Below are 19,100 nucleotides of genomic sequence, written 5' to 3' on the forward strand. Positions count from 1 at the left end.
GTTCGCATGTGTGTGTGTGTGTGTGTGTGTGTGTGTGTGTGTGTGTGTGTGTGTGTGTGTTCTATGACTTGAATGTAATAAGTAAGAGAAGACCCCACATGCGTTTATATGGAGGAGGGATTTCCTCCCTCACACAGGAAATGTAATTATGCTGCAGGAAGTGTAATCAAGTCACATGCCGGCCCACGGACCTGCACCGTGTGTGTGTGTGTGTGTGTGTGTGTGTGTGTGTAAATCCCTCTGTTGCCATGGCAACAGCGAAGGAGGCTGGGAGTTTTGGATGGGATTCCTCCGGTTAAGAGGAATAGTTCTGCACCTCCAGCCATGCTTAATTCGTCAGTCCTTTTCTCCTGCACTGACACACACACACACACACACACAAGGGTTCTCATGGTTGCTAGGAGACAGAAATTCATAAAGTGCAAGGCGTGGGATATCCGCCTACTTCGCATTGACAAATCCATCCAAAAAAGGTGCGTCACAGCGCTGCACAAGACGAGAGAGAGAAATAGAGAGGAGTGGGGAGCACCTTTTCTCTGTCCATTCTCTCTTTCTCCTTCTTCACCTTCTCCTCTTCACATAGCTGTGAAAGCTTGGCAGTCATTGGCCATGCAGTTCTGAGGAAAAGCTGAGCTAACTGAATGATCTGGATCACGAATCTTCATCTAAATCATGCTAATAAATACGCACAGCCCACTTTCTATCATAATGAACAGAGGAGCTGGAATCAGATGTCCGCTTGTGTAATCACGTTAGATCTGCCTTGCTGTGAAACTTCGCCGTGTGTAACCTGCTATTTATAAAATCTCCGTGCAAAAGCATGTGAAAAGATCTTCAGTGTAATCCTACTTCTCTAGTATTTCCTCTTATACCATAACAGTAAATCAAACAGGTTATTAAACCTATTTCTGGACATTTTAAAAATGTTCTTGTTCTATTAGCAGGTCATTTTGATTCTTTCTAAAAAAACAAAAATACTAAAAATGAGCAAAATGACCTATTTTATACTTGAAATTATTTGAAAATGGCTAGAAATAGGTTTAATAATCTTAGTTATTAAGAGTCGAATTGAGTATAATCTTATAATAGGAAATAGTAGATCCATTTGAGTATATTTCAGATATTTCCACTTGCTAAGTGCCGTATACTGAACCCCCAAAACTTTCTAAGACTCTCTGGCCATCGGTTCAGGATGTGCAAACATCTCTCGTCCTTGACACTGTCTGACCTCATGAATGTTTGATTTAAAAAAAAAAAGAAGAAAAAAGTGAACAGGTGAGCAGTAATGGTGGGGTACCTCAAGGGAATCTTTACTCTTAAAAAGATGTTATCCATCTCAAACTTCCAAGTGACCATCTGGATGTTTTACGGCACCCCTGTGGAAAGATGGCGCGAAAGCTGAACTTTCTGAAAACGGAACACAACACGCCGTATACCAATAATCCTAAACGTAACACGCCGTATACCAATAATCCTAAACGTAACACGCCGTATACCAATAATCCGAAACGTAACACGCCGTGTACCAATAATCCGAAACGTAACACGCCGTATACCAATAATCCTAAACGTAACACGCCGTGTACCAATAATCCGAAACGTAACACGCCGTATACAAATAATCCGAAACGTAACACGCCGTATACCAATAATCCGAAACGTAACACGCCGTATACCAATAATCCGAAACGTAACACGCCGTATATAACAATAATCCGAAACGTAACACGCCGTATACAAATAATCCGAAACGTAACACGCCGTATACCAATAATCCGAAACGTAACACGCCGTATATAACAATAATCCGAAACGTAACACGCCGTATACAAATAATCCGAAACGTAACACGCCGTATATAACAATAATCCTAAACGTAACACGCCGTATATACCAATAATCCAAAACGTAACATGCCGTATACCAATAATCCTAAACGTAAAGCGGTAATTCCAGAGAAGTATCGTGGATGGAGCATGTAGCTCAGTAAATGACATGATCCCACGTTACATAAGGCGTGTAATATTTTGAACTGGACTAAAGTACCTCCTAAGCATAGCGCCACACTGAGCAGCAGCTACCAACATGTCGGTTTAGTTCAGTATATACAGTCAGGTCCATAAGTATTTGGACAATGTCACAACTTTTGTGATTGTGCCTCTGTACTGTGCACCACCGCAGTGGATTTGAAATGAAGCAATCCAGATGTGATTGAAGTGTAGACGTTCAGCCTTAATTTAAATCTAAATTAACAAAAAATGCTGCATTACCCTTTTTCACAGGCTCAAAAGTAAGTGGACAATTGACTGGTAAGCTCATGGCCAGGTACGGCCTGTTTCCTCATTATTTCACGAGAACTTAATGAGATAAAAGGTCTGGAGTTGATTCCAAGTGTTGAATTTGCATTTGGTAGCTGTTCACAGGAACTCTCACTATGCAGTTGCAAACAGGTATTGATGCATCTGAAGGAGGCCATCATTAGGCTGAAAAAGTAAAACAGAAACTTTAGGAGTGGCCAAATCAACAATTTGGTACATTCTTAAAAAGAAGGACTGCACTGGCCAGCGCAGCAACACCAAAAGCTCTGGAAGACCATGGGACACAACTAAAATGGATGATCGCAGAAATCTTTCCTTAGTGAAGAAAACCCTTTCACAACCAAGTCAAGAAGACTCTGGAGGAGGTACTGAAGGCATATCGTTGTCAAAGTCTACAATCAAGAAACACCTTCATGAATGTAAATACAGACGGTTTACCTCAAGATGAAAACCTCTGGTAACACACAAGAACAGAAAGGCCGGATTAGACTTGGCTAGAAAACATCTTAAAAAAATAAAATAAAAACATGACCAGTTCTGGAACAAGATTCTGTGGGCAGAGGAAACTAAGATGAACTTGTACTAGAATGATGGGCAGAGAAGAGTTTGGAGAAGGAAAGGCTCATGATCTAAAGTATGCCACGTCATCTGTTAAACATGGTGGAGGAAGTGTTATGGCGTGGGCATGCAAGGCTGCCAGTGGAACTGCTTCACTGCTGTTTATTGATGATGAAACTGCTGATGGAAGGAGCAGGATGATTTCTGAAGTGTATAGAGTGATACTTTCTACTCAGATTCAGTCAAATGCTGCAAAACCGATAGGACAGTGCTTCACAACACAGATGGATAACGACCCAAAACATACAGCGAAAGCAACCCAAGCGCTTCCTAAGGCAAAGAAATTAAATGTCCTTAAGTGTCAGATGACCTCGACCCCATTGAGCTGCTTTTCACTTACTGAAGACAAAACTGAACGCAGAACGACTCAAACAAGCAGCAGCTGAAGGCGACAGAAAGCATCCCGAGGGATGAATTACTTTTGAGCCTGTGAAAATGGAGAGACTCTGTAAAAAAAAAAAAACGGCTGTAACAGTTAACGTTTTTGTTAAACCCCTTGAAGTAAATCTACACTCCAGTCGCATCTTGATTGCGTCATTTCGGATCCACTGTGGCGGTGTACAGAGGCACAGTTACAAAAAATTGCATCGCTGTCCGAATACTTATGGACCTGACTGTACAACAGCTGGTATACTCTATCCGTCCAGAACATTTCCTTGTTTCAGTAATTATTCTGAAACGTTCAGTGACTTCGGTGAAACAAAAAGGACACGTATGCACTTATAAGACACAGGCGCTACTCGCCCGTCGTGCTTTTAACTGTGATGCGCTTCGTGTGTTTTTATTTCATTAAGTAGTGCATATACTGCGCTTCTGTTTATATTCCACAACATCATATTTTTATTAATTGTGGTCAAATCTTATCTTGTTTGTTGAACAAACATCTGTAATCTCACATGCTGAGTTTTTTAATTTTTTTATTTTTACAGAATGGTTTAAATCAGAGATATTCACGCAGTCTGAGATGAAATCGGTGCTTCTGGCACATTTATTCCACATGAGCCATCGAAGCATTTCCAGAATAGTGGTATATCCACCAGCAGCGTTTTCTTTCTCCTGGTGTTGACAAATCTGTCCTGAAGCTGCTTCCATTTTCTCCTGACGTTTTTATTTGTCAGAATGAACAGAACACGCAAATTCTTACCGACGTTTTCAATTGCTGTGTGATCGGGCTGCGTTTCGTGTTTATATGGACAAACCAGCTCTGCAAGAGACTCGCCGAATGAGGAGAAATTAGGCTCTGCCCTGAGCTGACTACAGCGCCCCCTTGCTGCAGTGCTCAGAATGCCGCTTGCACATGTGTTGCGTTATAAACTTTGCCGTGACACGTTTCTGAATGAAATCTACTGTCTGTTACTTTGAAGAGTACGTGTGCGTGTAGATACGTAGGGCATGTCTTCGGCACTTAGACATTTGGATACCGTGATCTGAAATACGACCGCTTCAATCTCGTGTGTGTGTGTGTGTGTGTACACACCTCTACAATTTAATCGATCCAGCGAAAAGGTACGTGTGTGTGTGGTGTGCAGTAAAGACTTGTGATTCTTCTTGCTGAAAGGACTTCAGCTTCAACCCTCCAGGTTATTACTAGTAGTCGTAGCATATTGTATTTACAGTCTCCGCTACCTGATTGGACACCAGAAAGGAGTGTGTTAAATGTGCTATTTTTCATTCTTTAATGTTGTCACAACTGCCCAATCCTCCAGAATCTCCAGTCTGTAACCATGCCCACAGTTTCTACAATTACAGTCACTCAAGCCGCCCTGCATTCTGAAGGTCCTCACCAGTCGTAGATGAACTGCTCATTTTACTCCTGTATTTACATTCGTTTGTCCTTTTCTTTGCTTGTTTTCCCTGTTTTGCATTTTCTGCTAGTCATTTGTTATCGTATTTGCCTCATGGGGTTTGGAATTTATTTATTTATTTATTTATTTATTTATTTAGGATACTGCTTTTTCGCTTGCCTTTATGTAAATAAATCCCCAAGGTTTAACTTCGCCCCGTGTACGTCTCTGCTAATCTTCTCAAAGCCTGACGAACACGTTTTTACATGCCTTACAATTTTACCAAAGCATTCTGTAAAAGTACCGCGTTTAATCCGATAGGTCTCGCAGTTCGTTCTTCACTACGAAATAACAATGATCTGCTCACTCAGTTGCTTTCTAGATTCTCAAGTCCGTTTTTATTTCAAAGGAAATTTCTCTAATACGTTGTTAGCTCTTACGCAAAAAGATTTCACTGGCTAACGTGAGTCTGGTTACGCTAGTAATTCTAGCAAACCACACTGCCTGTACGCTATGCCTTTTCGCTGAGTTTTAACCGTGAGGTTTGTCAGGCTTTAAACACACACATTAACTGAGGCAACCTTTTTCCTGGGAGCCTTCATGCTACGCCAAGAAACCTCCCGAGCCAGCCTGCTCCTAACATGTAACCATTTGTGCCATTCTGCTAATGTAATATCAGAAGAGGTGTCAGACAAATAGGGCTCTGCAGCATCAGTGGCTATTGTTCGTATTCGTTTGGTCAGTAAAACACCGTTTGGATGAATCCAAGTTTCATTCAGTCCTGAAAAAAAAAATAAAAATGCAGAAGTCAGAGCTTTACACTTATTTTAATTGGTGTAAAGTCACGCTCCGACAGTTCAACAGCTAGAAACGGATATCTCATTAAATACATCATTGAGTAACATGTTTTTAAACATGGGCAGAACGTTCTGGATCGTTCCTCAGGCTTTTTAAATTATAATAATAATAATAATGAGTCTTTATTGGGCACGTGTAGATTACAGCACAGTGAAATTCTTTCCTTTGTATACCCCAGTGTACCCAGGAAGCTCGGGTCAGAGCGCAGGGTGAGGCTTGACCCCCCCCCGAGCTTGACCCCGATCAGTAACTCGGTGGTTAAAGGCTCTGGGTTACTGCTCAGAAGGTCAGGAGTTCAAGCTGCCACTGTTGGGCCCTTGAGCAAGGCTCTTAACCCTCAACTGCTCAGTTGTATAAATGAGATGAATGTAAGTCGCTCTGGATAAGGGCGTCTGCCAGAGATGCCGTAAATGTAACTGCTAAGCCGGGTTGGGAGGGTTACTTTAAAAATGTATTCCCTTACAGTTACACATTACTTCATAATACATGTAATCAGTGACATAATCCAAACATCACAATATGAAAGAAATGTAATCGGATTATTTTTGGATTGGAAAGTCAAGAGATAAGCAATGTGAGGTGGATGTGCAGTGGTGGATCAGGTCACGGGTTCAAGCCCCAGCACCACCAAGCTGCCACTGTCTTGAGCAAGGCCCTTGACCCTGTGTGCTCTAGAGGTGCCGTGTCACGGCTGACCCCGCTCTCCGACCCCGCGCGCCGACCCTGCGCTCCTAACAATCTGGGATATGCAAAGAAAAGAATTTCGTTTTATTAGAGATAATATTATCATTATCTTCTTCTAGGTTGAGCTCGTCAACTAGAATCGCCCCCAGATCGAATTGCGTGCGTCTGATTCCAGATTAACATACGGTGGATATAAAAAATAATAATAAATCCACTGTCAGTGAACTCAGTGCTCTCTCTCAGAATGGTACAGTCTCAAAGCTCTTTTTGTTCTTTGTCAGTGTGGTGAGGGAATCTCCCAAGCTTCAAGCCATGCCTTCATTAGGACATGAGATCACGCAGAGCCCGAACGCCAGGATCTGAGAGTGTTGTGAGGTTGGGAGCTGATGAAACTGAACCTCTCCTAGCGGGAGTGCTAGAACACACACTCGGAGTAGTACATTAGAGATATGAAGCTGTGGGGTCAAGAAGCACAATAGCAAAAGGGAAGCCTACTGTAGCTCTTCACCCTTTTTATGTCTGATTTGCTGATTTGATGGGGGGATATTTTAGGGGATGCCGCACTTATTTGCTTCTCTCTTTAGTCCTGAGTCTCACTGCTGTTTCTCCCTACGTGACTGTCACACAGAGCAAGAGATTAAAGAAACTCAGTGTGTGTGTGTGTGTGTGTGTGTGTGTGTGTGTGTGTAAGGTTCATTGAAAAAAGCTTCTGTGCTGCTTCTCCCTGTCATCTGACTTCATTTAGTTAATCAGTTTTTTTTTTTTTTGCTTTTTGGTGTTTTTTTTAAAGCTCATTCAGTGCCTAAGACCCGAGTGTTTAAACTGTTAGGTGTCTGAATAGAGTGGAATTTCTAATAACAGTCTCAAGGCTGTTTTTTTTTGGCAGTGTTTCCACTCAGGTTTCCCTGCCTCTGCTTTTGGTATCTCCCCACAACACCCTCCCCATCCCCCCCCCCCCCCCCCCCCCCCTTCGCCTGATCTTTCACTTTCATCCCTTCTTCATCAGACTGAATTAAATAAATGCAGTTCCTCTGCCTGGCAGTAGATGGTGCAATTTAGTAAGACTACACTTTATTGTTTTATTTATTGTTCAGTTATTCTTGCTGATGACAACACCGGAGCCGGTGCTCGATAAATTACTAGACAATTCTATTAATATTATTAATTTGTATATTCTTTAAGTATATTGCATTTTTAACATAGTATTAATATATTCTCTTTCGGCTCCTCGGTTCAAATCTCCCCAACACATGGTGTTTCAGTTCAGCTCCGAGTTTAGCAGCTCAGAAAAATGTAATCCGCAACCGAAGACGTCCGGCATGTCCGGTTCACGTCCTGCAGCCGGATCGATTCAGGAGCAAACCACACCGAAGAGGAAACTCTCCAGGGTTCAATTCAATCAGAATAAACACCGCGTACGTTAAAAGCACCTCAGTTTACTGCTGAACGCCGCGTGAGTGATACTGGACCAAGATGTTGTGGGTTTGTTCAGGATGTTTAAATTTGTTCTGTATCTGTGGTGAAATGTTTAAACTGTAAAACCGCCTTGGCCTTCGGAAGTGTAGTAAATAATATATAATAAAGTATTTGCACAACTGTTGCTCAGGCGTGTTGCTTCATTGTGTAACAACAGTTCCTGTGTGTCTTCAGTGAGGATTTCTAACCTTTCTGCCATACATTCTCTCTCTCTCTCTCTCTCTCTCTCTCTTTCTCACTCTCACTTTCTTTTCTTTTTTTCTCCAACAACTCTCGCTGTCGTTGTTGTTGTTGTTGTTTTAGTTTTAAAAATCCCTCCAGTATCTGCCATGCCGTGCTGTGAGAGGGGCTTCTGTCCTCCAGTGTCCCGTCCCGTCCCGTCCCCCCACCCTCCCCGAAATCAAACATGCAGCAGTAATGAGAAAATCACAGGAAATGACTGTGCTTATTCACATCAGATACAGTATCTACTGTTTCTACAGACTGAAAGAGAGAACAGATGGGAGAAAGAAACCCGGTGAAGGAACAGGTGAAAAACGGTGGAGTCGAGGTGTATTTTCTGCAGCACGTGCAGTTGATAATTAATGGGCGCGATTGCGCATGTTTGCGTGTTTGCTTCCTTTTTTGCACAAAGTTGCTCTTTGGCCATATCTCTGCCATCAGACCAGACAAAGACAGAGAGAGGCAGGGGAAGTAGAGAAGTGGGAGAGGCTTGGACAGTTGCAAAGACGAGGACGTTTAGTAACATGTTTGCCGAGTTGATCTCGCTTCAGTGGTCAAGCTAGAGGAACAGACCCGAGTTTACAGGTACAGGCTGAACTGTGTTCCTCTTAGTGTGTGTGTGTGTGTGTGTGTAAGAATGCGACTTTTTTCACCTGTTTACTCCTTCCGTCTCTCTTTTTCTAGCTCTTTTTTCAGTGTGTATGTGCATACAGTGTAAGAGTATTAGATAAGAAGTTTATGGACGTCCATCCGTTTCTTACACTCTAAAGACGGCATCTGTAACTAACATTCCAGCTCCAGCCAGAGCACACTCGTATCTCTCGGACACTGTTTTCCTTACTGTTCTATCTGCTGGTTTCCCTTTTGTTTCCCAGGAATTTCCCCATAGTTCATTGTTAGAGCGTGTCAGAGAGAGAGACAGAGAGAGAGAGAGAGAGAGAGAGAGAGAGAGAGAGTGTAAGCAGTTGGAGGTTAGAGGAAGTGAGTGGTCAGGTTTCCCTTCCATCCTGTAGGTGAAAAGGAAGTAGAATTCTTGGAAGAATTACTCCTAACAGCGGATTTTTATTTTGTACACGCCGCGATGCGTTTCACTCTCAGTAGTGACGCACTGATGATCTAATCTTTACCTCCTGATCAGTTTCTTGTATCATTTGGCCACTCTTTATAGCGAGTGTTCGGGAAGGCTGCCACGCGGGGCTGGAGCAGACAGGAGGCGCAGTCTCTGCCATCTCAGAATGAATTTACGTAAATAGATACTTTGGAAATCAGTGTGTAAACGTGGACGAAGGTTCAGAGACAGTTCTCTGGTGTACGTCCAGCAGTGCGTGTTCGTTATTTATCCGTTCATTAAGACTACTGACATGTTGCGGTTGTGGCTCTGTACTGTCTGTTGGATAACCAGACTTTATGCGTAATTAACACGAAAAAGAATCTTAGTGCTTAACAGATCCCACTTACGTCTATGTCCATCATATAGAGATCGAACCTATACTGTAAGAATGGTAGAAGAAAGGTTTTCTTTGACTGACTGTAGTTATATGTACAGCTAAAGCGTCTTTAAGGCACTTTTCTCGCATGGTAAGTGTTGTGGGTTTGGGAATTAGCACTGCTGCTGAATGACCTGTATATATGTTGTTTTTTGCTCTGCTCTAAACAGGACTCTAAACATTGTGTGGAGATCATCCAGTCTTCCTCTCTGGACGTTTTTTCACCCGAGGAGGAAGATAATCCGTACGAGTCAGTGACCACGGCTGTCACGCGTAAACCCTGCTCCCTGGACATCCACCTCCTTAACTCCTGTCCCCGCAATGGTCAGTTATTCTACATTATACGCACCTCTTCCTAGCATTTATCTGAGGCATGACATCATCAATCTGTAAGGAACTGAAAAAACAAACAAACAAACAACACTACAGACATCCATCCAAATCAGATCATAGTTCTGTGTCTGTCAGAGTGGAGCAGCTCTTGAGCACGTACATCACCCAGAGAAGACTGCAGACCTTGGGTTTCTGTCATAGCGGAGAGCTTTTATTGATACCCTTTAACTCAACCCAGTCTCGCAGAAAAAATCTAATAAAACGTTCACATGCAACGTACAGTCAGTGTATTTCTGTATAAATCTGAGCTGAAATGTGATCAGATCTTCTGAGTCCTGAAACTAGATCAAGAGAATCAAATTAAACAAATGATACAAAATGATTTACAGATTATTTTTTTTTGTGTATATATATATATATATATATATTTTTACATTTATTTATTGAGCAAAATTATCCAACATTAAATCTCTTTCTTGGAAACAATACGTGAACCTTTGCTTTCAGTAACTGCCGTGACCCCGTTGAGCAACAACTTCAACTAAATGTTTACAGGAACTGCGGATCAGTCGCACGCAACACGTTGGAGGAATTTTGGCCCATTCCTCCTTACAAATCCGCTTCGACTAAGTGACGCTTCCTGCATGAACTGCTCTTTTTAGGTTCTTCCAGAACATTTCTATTGGGTTAAGGTCTGGTCTTTGACCAAAACGTGACATTTCTTCTGCGTAAACCATTTGTTTATAGACTTACTTGTGAACTTAGGGTCATTGTCTTGCTGCATGCACTTATGGTTAAGCTTCAGTTCACAGACAGACGCCCTGACATAGAGTTTACTGGTACAATCCAGAATTTACAGATCCATCGATAATAGCAAGCTATCCTGGCCGAAAAGCAGCCCCAAACCATGATACTTCCCCCCCCCGTCCCTCGGGTGGGTTCTTTTTGGAGAGTAATGGCTTCCTTCTTGCTATTTTCTGAGTTCCTCAGGAATCTCCTTTGATCGAGGCATGGAACACTTCCACACAGTAACCCTGAGTAGTGAAGACCAGTCTCTGATAGAGGAGACCCAAGTTTATGTGCTCGAAAGATGGGAGGGTCTGCTAATCTCATGCCCGATTGCCATCCCCTTGATTGAAACACCTGCCGTCAGTTCCCTCTTGAAATTAACTCGTACTTCGATTCAGTTTTATTTCTGTAGCACGTTTAACAATGGGCAGTGTCACAAAGCAGCTTTACAGAAATATGAAATATAAATGTAGGATATAAATTGAACATTTAGAAATTTATGCCTAATGAGCACCTGATGGCGGCGAGGAAAAACCTCTCTGAGACAATGTGAGGAAGAAACCTCGAGAGGAACCAGACGGAAAAGGGAGCCCGTCAACATCTGGGCGACACCAGATCGTGCAGTCAGTGCAATTATAAACGATTTCCATCTCTAACTGTGTACTACATGGTCAAATAGTGCAGGTGTGTGAACAGTAAAGTCATGACAGTTTTCACATGGAGTCTATTTTGTTGACGTTCTCCTCTGGTCACTGATGGAGACTCGAGTGCTAAAATGTTCATGGCAGTTGCCGTCCTAAGACACCGTAGCAAAACTGTTCATATGAATTGCGATCCAGAGCCATCTTTATGGTTTTTCAGTGGTACCATCCTCTGTAATGTCAGTGATCTTTCGGCTCTCCATGTGGGGACAGCCTCAGCAGCAGCATGTGACGATCACCGAGTGATGAGAACTCCAACCAGAAGCAGGGCGTCAGGATGGATCAGGCAGGTCCAGAGAGCAGAAGGGGTCAGGATCACTGGCATCTCAGGAGTATCATGTGTAGCTCGACAGAGAGTGTGAGAGCGAGAGAGAGAGAATCAGGTATGCTCTTATCTTAGCAATATTTCTGAGCTGAAAGAAGGCTATCCTGGTAATATTAGCCACGCGATACTCCAAGAGGTTCACATACTTTTTTGGACAAGGATATTTAACGTTGGATAATTTTGCTCAATAAATAAACGCAAGAAACGATGATGTTTTGGTGTCATTTGTTTCACTGGGTTCTCTTTACCCAGTTTTAGCACTCAGATGAAGATCTGATCACATTCCAGGTCAAATGTATGAAGAAATACAGAAAATTATTTAAATAGCCGCACTGCATCCGCAGCACCATATACAGTACATGCATGTTGAAGAGCGATGTTCTGGCACCCGCACGCTGGGAAATCTTTCACCGGTAACTCGGATATTTTCGTTTTTAGTCTGTAAATTATTGTGGAGACTTTCCAGGTTTTGAAAACACCTCCATATACCATGTAAAGCACAAACTACATATGAAGGGGCTCAATATTTATTACAATTATTCAAACGGGTAAAATGACATATTACATAGCAGTCTTATTAAAATAGTGTAGTGGTAGAAGTGGGCGTGGCTAAAGTACATGTGAAATACAGAGCATTTGAGTGAAAGTTTGTGCGCGTGCCTGGCTCAGTGTACGGAAAGTATTGCATGCGGACTTGTCTGTGCGACTGACTGTCCTTCTTTCTTCTTCCTGAGATTAATCTCTGCTATTACTGAACTATCAGCTGCCACACACACACACACACACACACACTTAACCATTCAAATGGCACACACTGCCCAGCTGAATCTCCTCCACATCCCTGTGGGCGGGTTTTGATTCCACGCCTACCTGAGTCTGCAAAATGCTTATATATTAGGCTTCAGCTATTTCAAATTTAAGAATAAAATGTTTAAGATCAAAAACATATTTACTAGAGTCTATCGTCTAAATAATATATATATATAGTACTAGATATTATACCCAGAGAAGGTCTCTCCAGATCTTTTCCATTGTTATTTGTTTAAATAAAGAACATGTGATCAGTCCAAAACTTTTCAGAGGTATAGTATGTACTCATAACTGTATATTTGTGGTGGAAGTGCAGGACGTTTCCCTACATAATAATATTAAAGTGTAAGAGTGCACAGTGCAGATTCTGGATCAACATTGCCACCTACATGCCCGCTCGTGTCGTAAAGACATTTCAGATGGCCGAATTTCTGCTGTGGTTGCACTGGCATGTTCTGAGACTTAAGGTTGTCGTGGAAACAGATGGTCACCTGTGGGTTGCCATGGCGCTGTGCTGCAGCCGAGCCGAGATGCCTGTAGGCAGGCTGATTCACACCTGCTGCAGCGAAAGGGTTTATGTGAGTCAGGACCCACCATCCCACTGTTTACATAATGCTGTACGGTGCTGTGAAGCTGTAGGCATCTGCGAGTCTGCAGGATTATTAAATATAGAGACATTATTAAAGCTTATTTACGGGAATTTATTTTCCTGCCAGACAAGACGTCATGAACGAGTACAGTGGAATCTGAGTAATAGTATCTCGTGTTTTCTCGTATCGGTCTTCAGTAGTGTTTTCGGCGCAGTCTTCGTGGTGGCACGAGGGCGTTTCTAAGGCCATGGCTTCGATCTAGTGAAACGCTTGAGCTTGTCGAGGCGGTAGAGTACTGAGGAGTTTTAGCGTTTTCCGGAGACACTTGAACAAAATGACTCGGCACTTTTTGTTCCCAAATTTGAATGTGGAACTCGTGAAACCTTCAGTACATGTTTATAAGCAGTGAGCACGACGGTAAAGTTAATGCCGGATCTACATTAGTCTTCTTTAACTGTCTCTGAGCACTGCAAAAAATATTAATAATTTAATATCTTAGCAAGTGAAAATGTCTTGGATATGGTTCAGTTTATTGAATATTTCTATTATAACCAAATATAAGATTATTAAAACTATTTCTAGACTTACAAGGTAACTTTTATTTATTTATTTATTTATTTATTTTACCAAGTTTTAGGTTTTCTAATTCTATTGGCAGATAATTTGACTTGTTGCTTGAAAGAGCTTAAAATGAGCAAAAATGATCTGACAGTAGAGCAAGACTACTTCACGCCTGAAATCAGTAAAAATACATAAATCATTAAAAGTGCGAGTGAACAGTCAGTTGGAAGCAGGAAAAATAGGTAAGTGTAAGGATCTGAGCAGCTTTGAGGGCGTAATTGTGATGGCTAGACGACCGGGTCAGAGCATCTCCAAAACGGCAGGTCTTGTGGGGTGTCCTCGGTATGCGGTGGTTAGTACCTACCAAAAGTGGTCCAAGGAAGGAGAACCGGTGGGGCATGGGTGCCCATGTGGAGGCAGTGTGATGCTCTGGGCAACGTTCTGCTGGGAAAACATCATGCGGATGTTACTTTGACACGTACCGCCTACCTAAACGTTGTTGCAGACCAGGTACACACCTTCATAGCAACTGTATTCCCTAATATCAGTGGCCTCTTTCAGCAGGATAACGCTCCCTGACACAGTGCAGAAACTGTTCAGGAACGGTTTGAGGAACATGATAAAGAGTTAAAGGTGTTGACTCGACATCCGAATTCCCCAGATCTCAATCCGATCCAGCGTTCTGGACAAACATGTCCGATCCACGGAGGCCCCACCTCACAACTTACAGGACTTAAAGGATCTGCTGCTGACGTCTCGATGCTAAATACCACAGCACACCTACACAGGTCATGTGGAGTCCAGAATTGACTTTTAAATAAATTTTTAAAAAACAATAATATTCAAATAAAATCATTATAAAAACACTGTGTATGTGTGTACACAGTGATAACTTTCTGCTAACCTAGCTAACCCTCCCTGTAGGATAAGTGTATCCCTGTATTGATGCCCTGTCTGTGTAGGACAAAACATCCTCTCCTACTGCCTGTGTGCCCCTCCGTGCCTAGTTTACCCTCACAGATCATATGAGCGTGTTGAGTTTGCAGTCTTGTCCTTCATCAGTGAAGACAAATGCTCTAATGTGCAGCAAATGGCTCCTTCACCACCTGCTTGCAGCGAAATGCAGTTCCAGAGCGAGGAAAAGAGCAACACAATCTCGTTGTGCCACGCCGAAAGAGGCTGACAGTTTTTTTTAAATAATTAACACAGTGCAGTTTAGTGCTTCATGAATATTCCAGTGTCGTTTGCATAAGAAAGGAAGGCAAGGGAGAAGGGAAGTAGGGAAGCACCGCAGTGTTCATGACGCTTTTGTGAGGATGTGTATGAAGAGGAAAGGTGGAAAGAGATGGGTAGAAGTGGGTATATTTAGAGTTTTTTAGTATGGCTTACTAAGATCCATGGTGCTGTCAATGTTGCCTCTGTAGACAGCTTTTAAATCCGGATATAAAACTTGATCATTTAAGTGTCTCCTCATTTATCCCTGGGAAAGGCCCGAGTGGCCCCGGTAAAAATGGCGACCGTCCCAAACAGCTGCTGTATGTTTTGATCAGATGCTCAGGAAGGAATTTGAACTCCTACTTCTACAGTCTGTCTGACAGTACCTCTGTTTTAAAGTACATCTTCAGTGAGACCGCAGATCTCAATGACAATATGTGAGTGGTGCATCCAACCCTGCGGATGATGCTTCACATGGAGTAACAGTAGGTTCCTTCCCTGGTTTTAATACAAGGCTAAAGTGCCCAGAATTCCTGTTATAGTCTGACTGAACCTGGACCATAATCCCAGAAGAACCACTGAAAATTGCCAGTGATGACCCCAAAGTAAGGAAAGACTGAGTACCAAAGCAAGTACTTACTTACAACCCCTTAAGAGGGCTACTGCATGGATCTTCAAGCTGAAGACTTGAAGAAACTGAAGAAATGAAGAAAAACTCCTCTTCAGTTCACGCCACAGGTTTTCTATGGGGTTCAGGTCAGGGGACTGGGATGGTCAGGGCAGGACCTTGATTTTGTGGTCAGTAAACCATTTTTGTGTTGATTTTGATGATGTTTTGGATCATTGTCCTGCTGGAAGATCCAACCACGGCCCATTTGAATCTTTCTGGCAGAGGCAGTCAGGTTTTCATTTAATATCTGTTGATATTTGATAGAGTCCATGATGCCATGTATCCTAACAAAATGTCCAGATCCTCTGGCAGAAAAACAGCCCAAAACATTAAAGATCCACCTCCATATTTAACCGTGGGCATGAGGAACTTTTCCATATGGCTACCTCTCTATTTGAGGTATATATTGTGGCAAGCTCTATTCTGGTTTCATCTGACCACAGAACCCGATCCCATTTGAAGTTCCAGTCGTGTCTGCACACTGAAGACGCTCGAGTTTGTTTTTGGATGAGAGTAGAGGCTTTTTTCTTCAAACCCTTCCAAACAGCTTGTGGTGATGTAGGTGACTTCAGATTGTAGTTTTGGAGACTTTCTGACCCCAAGACACAACTAACTTCTGCAGTTCTCCAGCTGTGATCCTTGGAGATGTTTCATCCACTCGCACCGTCCTCTTCACAGTGCGTTGAGATGATATAGACACACGTCCAATTCCAGCTCGATTCATAACATTTCCAGTTGACTGGAACTTCTTAATTATTGCCCTGATGGTGGAAATGGACATTTTCAATGCTTGTGCTATTTTCTTATAGACACGCCCCATTGTGTGAAGCTCAACAACCTTTTGCCGCACATCACAGCTATATTCCTCGCTCTTACCCGTTGGTATGAACGACTAAGGGAATTTGGCCTGTGTGTTACCTCATATTTATGTTTATATTAAGTCACGGTTGAACAATTTCCTGTTCCTAGTCACCCAAGTGTACTAAAAATGTAAAATATCAATGGGAATAGGGGCGACAATAATTGTTGCACACATATATTTAACCAAGATTTTTTTTTTTGGATAAACCTGTGTTGTATTTGCAATTCTTTCATATCCATGAGAGCAGAGTACTTTTGTTAAATTTTTTTTTTTTACCAAAAGATCAAAAGGTTAAACAATAAAGACAATCTTTCACAGCCTTCTTTGCTCACATTTACCAAGGGTGCCAATATTAGTGTAGGGCGCTGTACATGTCTTGCTCATTTTCATGAAGGGTGCCTATAGATCTGTAGTTGATTGTTGCACTGTGTAAACTAATGAAATGAAACGCTAACGCGAATATAAAACGGCCCGCCATACATCTTCGTGTATGACATTCCAAATGATCTACATTAAGTCTGGATGATGAGTCAGCGCTTCAGATTGCTAAAGCCTGCTGATGAGAGTTACAGTAGATCTGAGATCGACGCCAGTCTCTGTGCTACCTGCAAATCTCTCATAAGACCTTCATTATTCAAGTTCAGGTTTTGGGTTTGGGGAATGCCTGCAGGAAATCCTGGGGCAACGTGACAAGAAGTGCTCATTATATCTCCAAGAAGAACTTTCATAGGTACGAAATACATGACTTGTATACATCCGAAATGTTAGCTTTATTCAACAGTTGTTGATCATTTTCCCCAACAGCGCACACATGTTAAAATGTACACAGCTTATTTCGGCGTTGGGTGAAAAACATTGTCATCCTTTCTGTTTAAAATGACTCGCGGTGTCACAGAGTAATAATATCTCAATGCTTAAAGAAATAGCCCTGCATTTGATCTAGTCTTGAGCTACGTCATACCGTATGTGTGCATGTTACATTACCAGAGTTTTCAGTATGATTCCTCGCACTAAGATAAGAACGTATACAGCGAGGGAAATAAGTGTTGGAGGCGGCAACATTTCTTTCAGTAAATATATTTCCAATGAGGCTATTCACATGAAATTTTCACCAGACATCAGTTGATATTAATTGCACAGATAGGGGGTGTAATTACTTATGGATTTCAGCTGGTTCCTTGCCTTACCTTGGCTCGGAGAACTGCTTTTTCTTAGCGTGTTCAATACTTTTTTCCCGTGTCGTTCCACTTTATTACACACAGCTTTATTTACGGACTTGTGAATTCTTTATATTTGCGGATTTCTGGAGTTAAAACTGACGTCTGGTGAAAATTTCATGCGAATAACCTCACTGGAAACATATTTACCGAAGGAAATGTTGACGCGTCCGATACTCACTTCCTCCGCTGTACTCGAAATGTATTTATAATGAAAGTCCAAGGGCAGTTGTTGGGGCAGTCTGTAAACATTATGGGGGGATAAAAAAACCACATTTATGTAGGATGAACTCACAGAATGTCAGGTTCCACATTAACAAGAACATTAAATAACATTTCTCTGTTCAGGGAAGTGGTAATAATTCATCACGGTGTTTTACTGGAAACGCTGCGTTGTATAAACAGCCTGCACCGTGACTCGGTGTACTGCCTCGGGGCTTTCTCAGTAGTGTGAATAACTGTGGTAACTTGAACTGGAGCTGTGAATGTGTGATTGATGAGGTCGTTCCTCTCACCTACCCCTCTCGATTCATTTCATTTCTCCCACTTTTCTCTCTGTTTCTTCCTCACACGCTGGAGAATGAAACTAAACACATTTACACCTGACCCCTGCGTCTTGGAATTACGTGTGTGTGCGCGCGTGTGTGTGTGTTTTGCAGGTGTCGAACTTTGACCTGTGTTTTAAACTTAAAATTTGAATACACAACAGACTTTTACAGTAAAAGACACACAAAGGCAATTGACATCAATTGTACTCGACTTGTACAGCAAACATTATGAAGATTAACAGGAAGATTAGACGTTAATCCCATGTTGTGTATTTGAGTTTTTAATTCTCTCTCTCTCTCTCTCTTTTAAATCTATCTATCTATCTATCTGTCTATCAAGGCCACTCTTTGAATGTTTCGACTAGTGATGTGGAGCAGCGTAACCATGGTGATGACTACAGCAGTCTGACTCCAGACTGTTCCCCTCCCTCTCCTGGTACTGCACTGAAGAACATTGAGAGAGTTATCCGCCCCCAGGTATACACGCACACACACACACACACACACACACACACACACTTGTTTGATACACATGTGCCATACACACAGAATGTCAAGTCTCCAGCTCTGCTCCTGTATAGTTTGGTTCCACCATGTTTAGATAATCATGATCTCATATACACATTTTGTGCTTGGCATCGGTGTGTAGGATTACAGATAAATCCACAATATAAACACAAATATATACAAACGGGTAATCGAGTCCAAATGTGCCTTTGCACGGTTTTTATCTCAGCCTAATACATTCGTCCCAAACCTATTTCTCAAACATCATTTAAAAGGAGATTTTGGGATGCGGGGGCGTCCCGTGTTGTGTTCTTATCTGAACTTCGAAGGTTTCTCCCACAGCCTCCATTAGACATCAGTCCATTGAGTTTTCTCTTTGGGGGAATTGTGAATGAAAGCGATATGATGGTGCAGCACGGCTGGCGACGCGGAGGAGCCGGTGCCTAAAATGCAACTGATTTGTTTGACCTCCTCGATATACAGTAAAGCATCAGAAAGCGTGTGCTGAAATCCAGAACACACAGG

At 42.2% G+C, this 19,100-nt stretch overlaps 1 protein-coding gene across 5 annotated transcripts in view; it reads left to right on the top strand.

The window, feature by feature from the left end:
* Window positions 1-19,100, top strand: part of anks1b (ankyrin repeat and sterile alpha motif domain containing 1B) — a 187,064-nt gene that overhangs the window by 78,499 nt on the left and 89,465 nt on the right. For all 5 annotated transcript variants that reach the window (XM_053641558.1, XM_053641559.1, XM_053641560.1 and 2 more), the window contains 2 exons: window positions 9,618-9,771; window positions 18,409-18,545. In XM_053641558.1, coding sequence (XP_053497533.1) covers window positions 9,618-9,771; window positions 18,409-18,545 — 291 coding nt within the window. The remainder of the gene's footprint in view (window positions 1-9,617; window positions 9,772-18,408; window positions 18,546-19,100) is intronic.

This window comes from Ictalurus furcatus, chromosome 14 (assembly GCF_023375685.1).
Source record: "Ictalurus furcatus strain D&B chromosome 14, Billie_1.0, whole genome shotgun sequence".
NCBI lineage: Eukaryota > Metazoa > Chordata > Actinopteri > Siluriformes > Ictaluridae > Ictalurus > Ictalurus furcatus.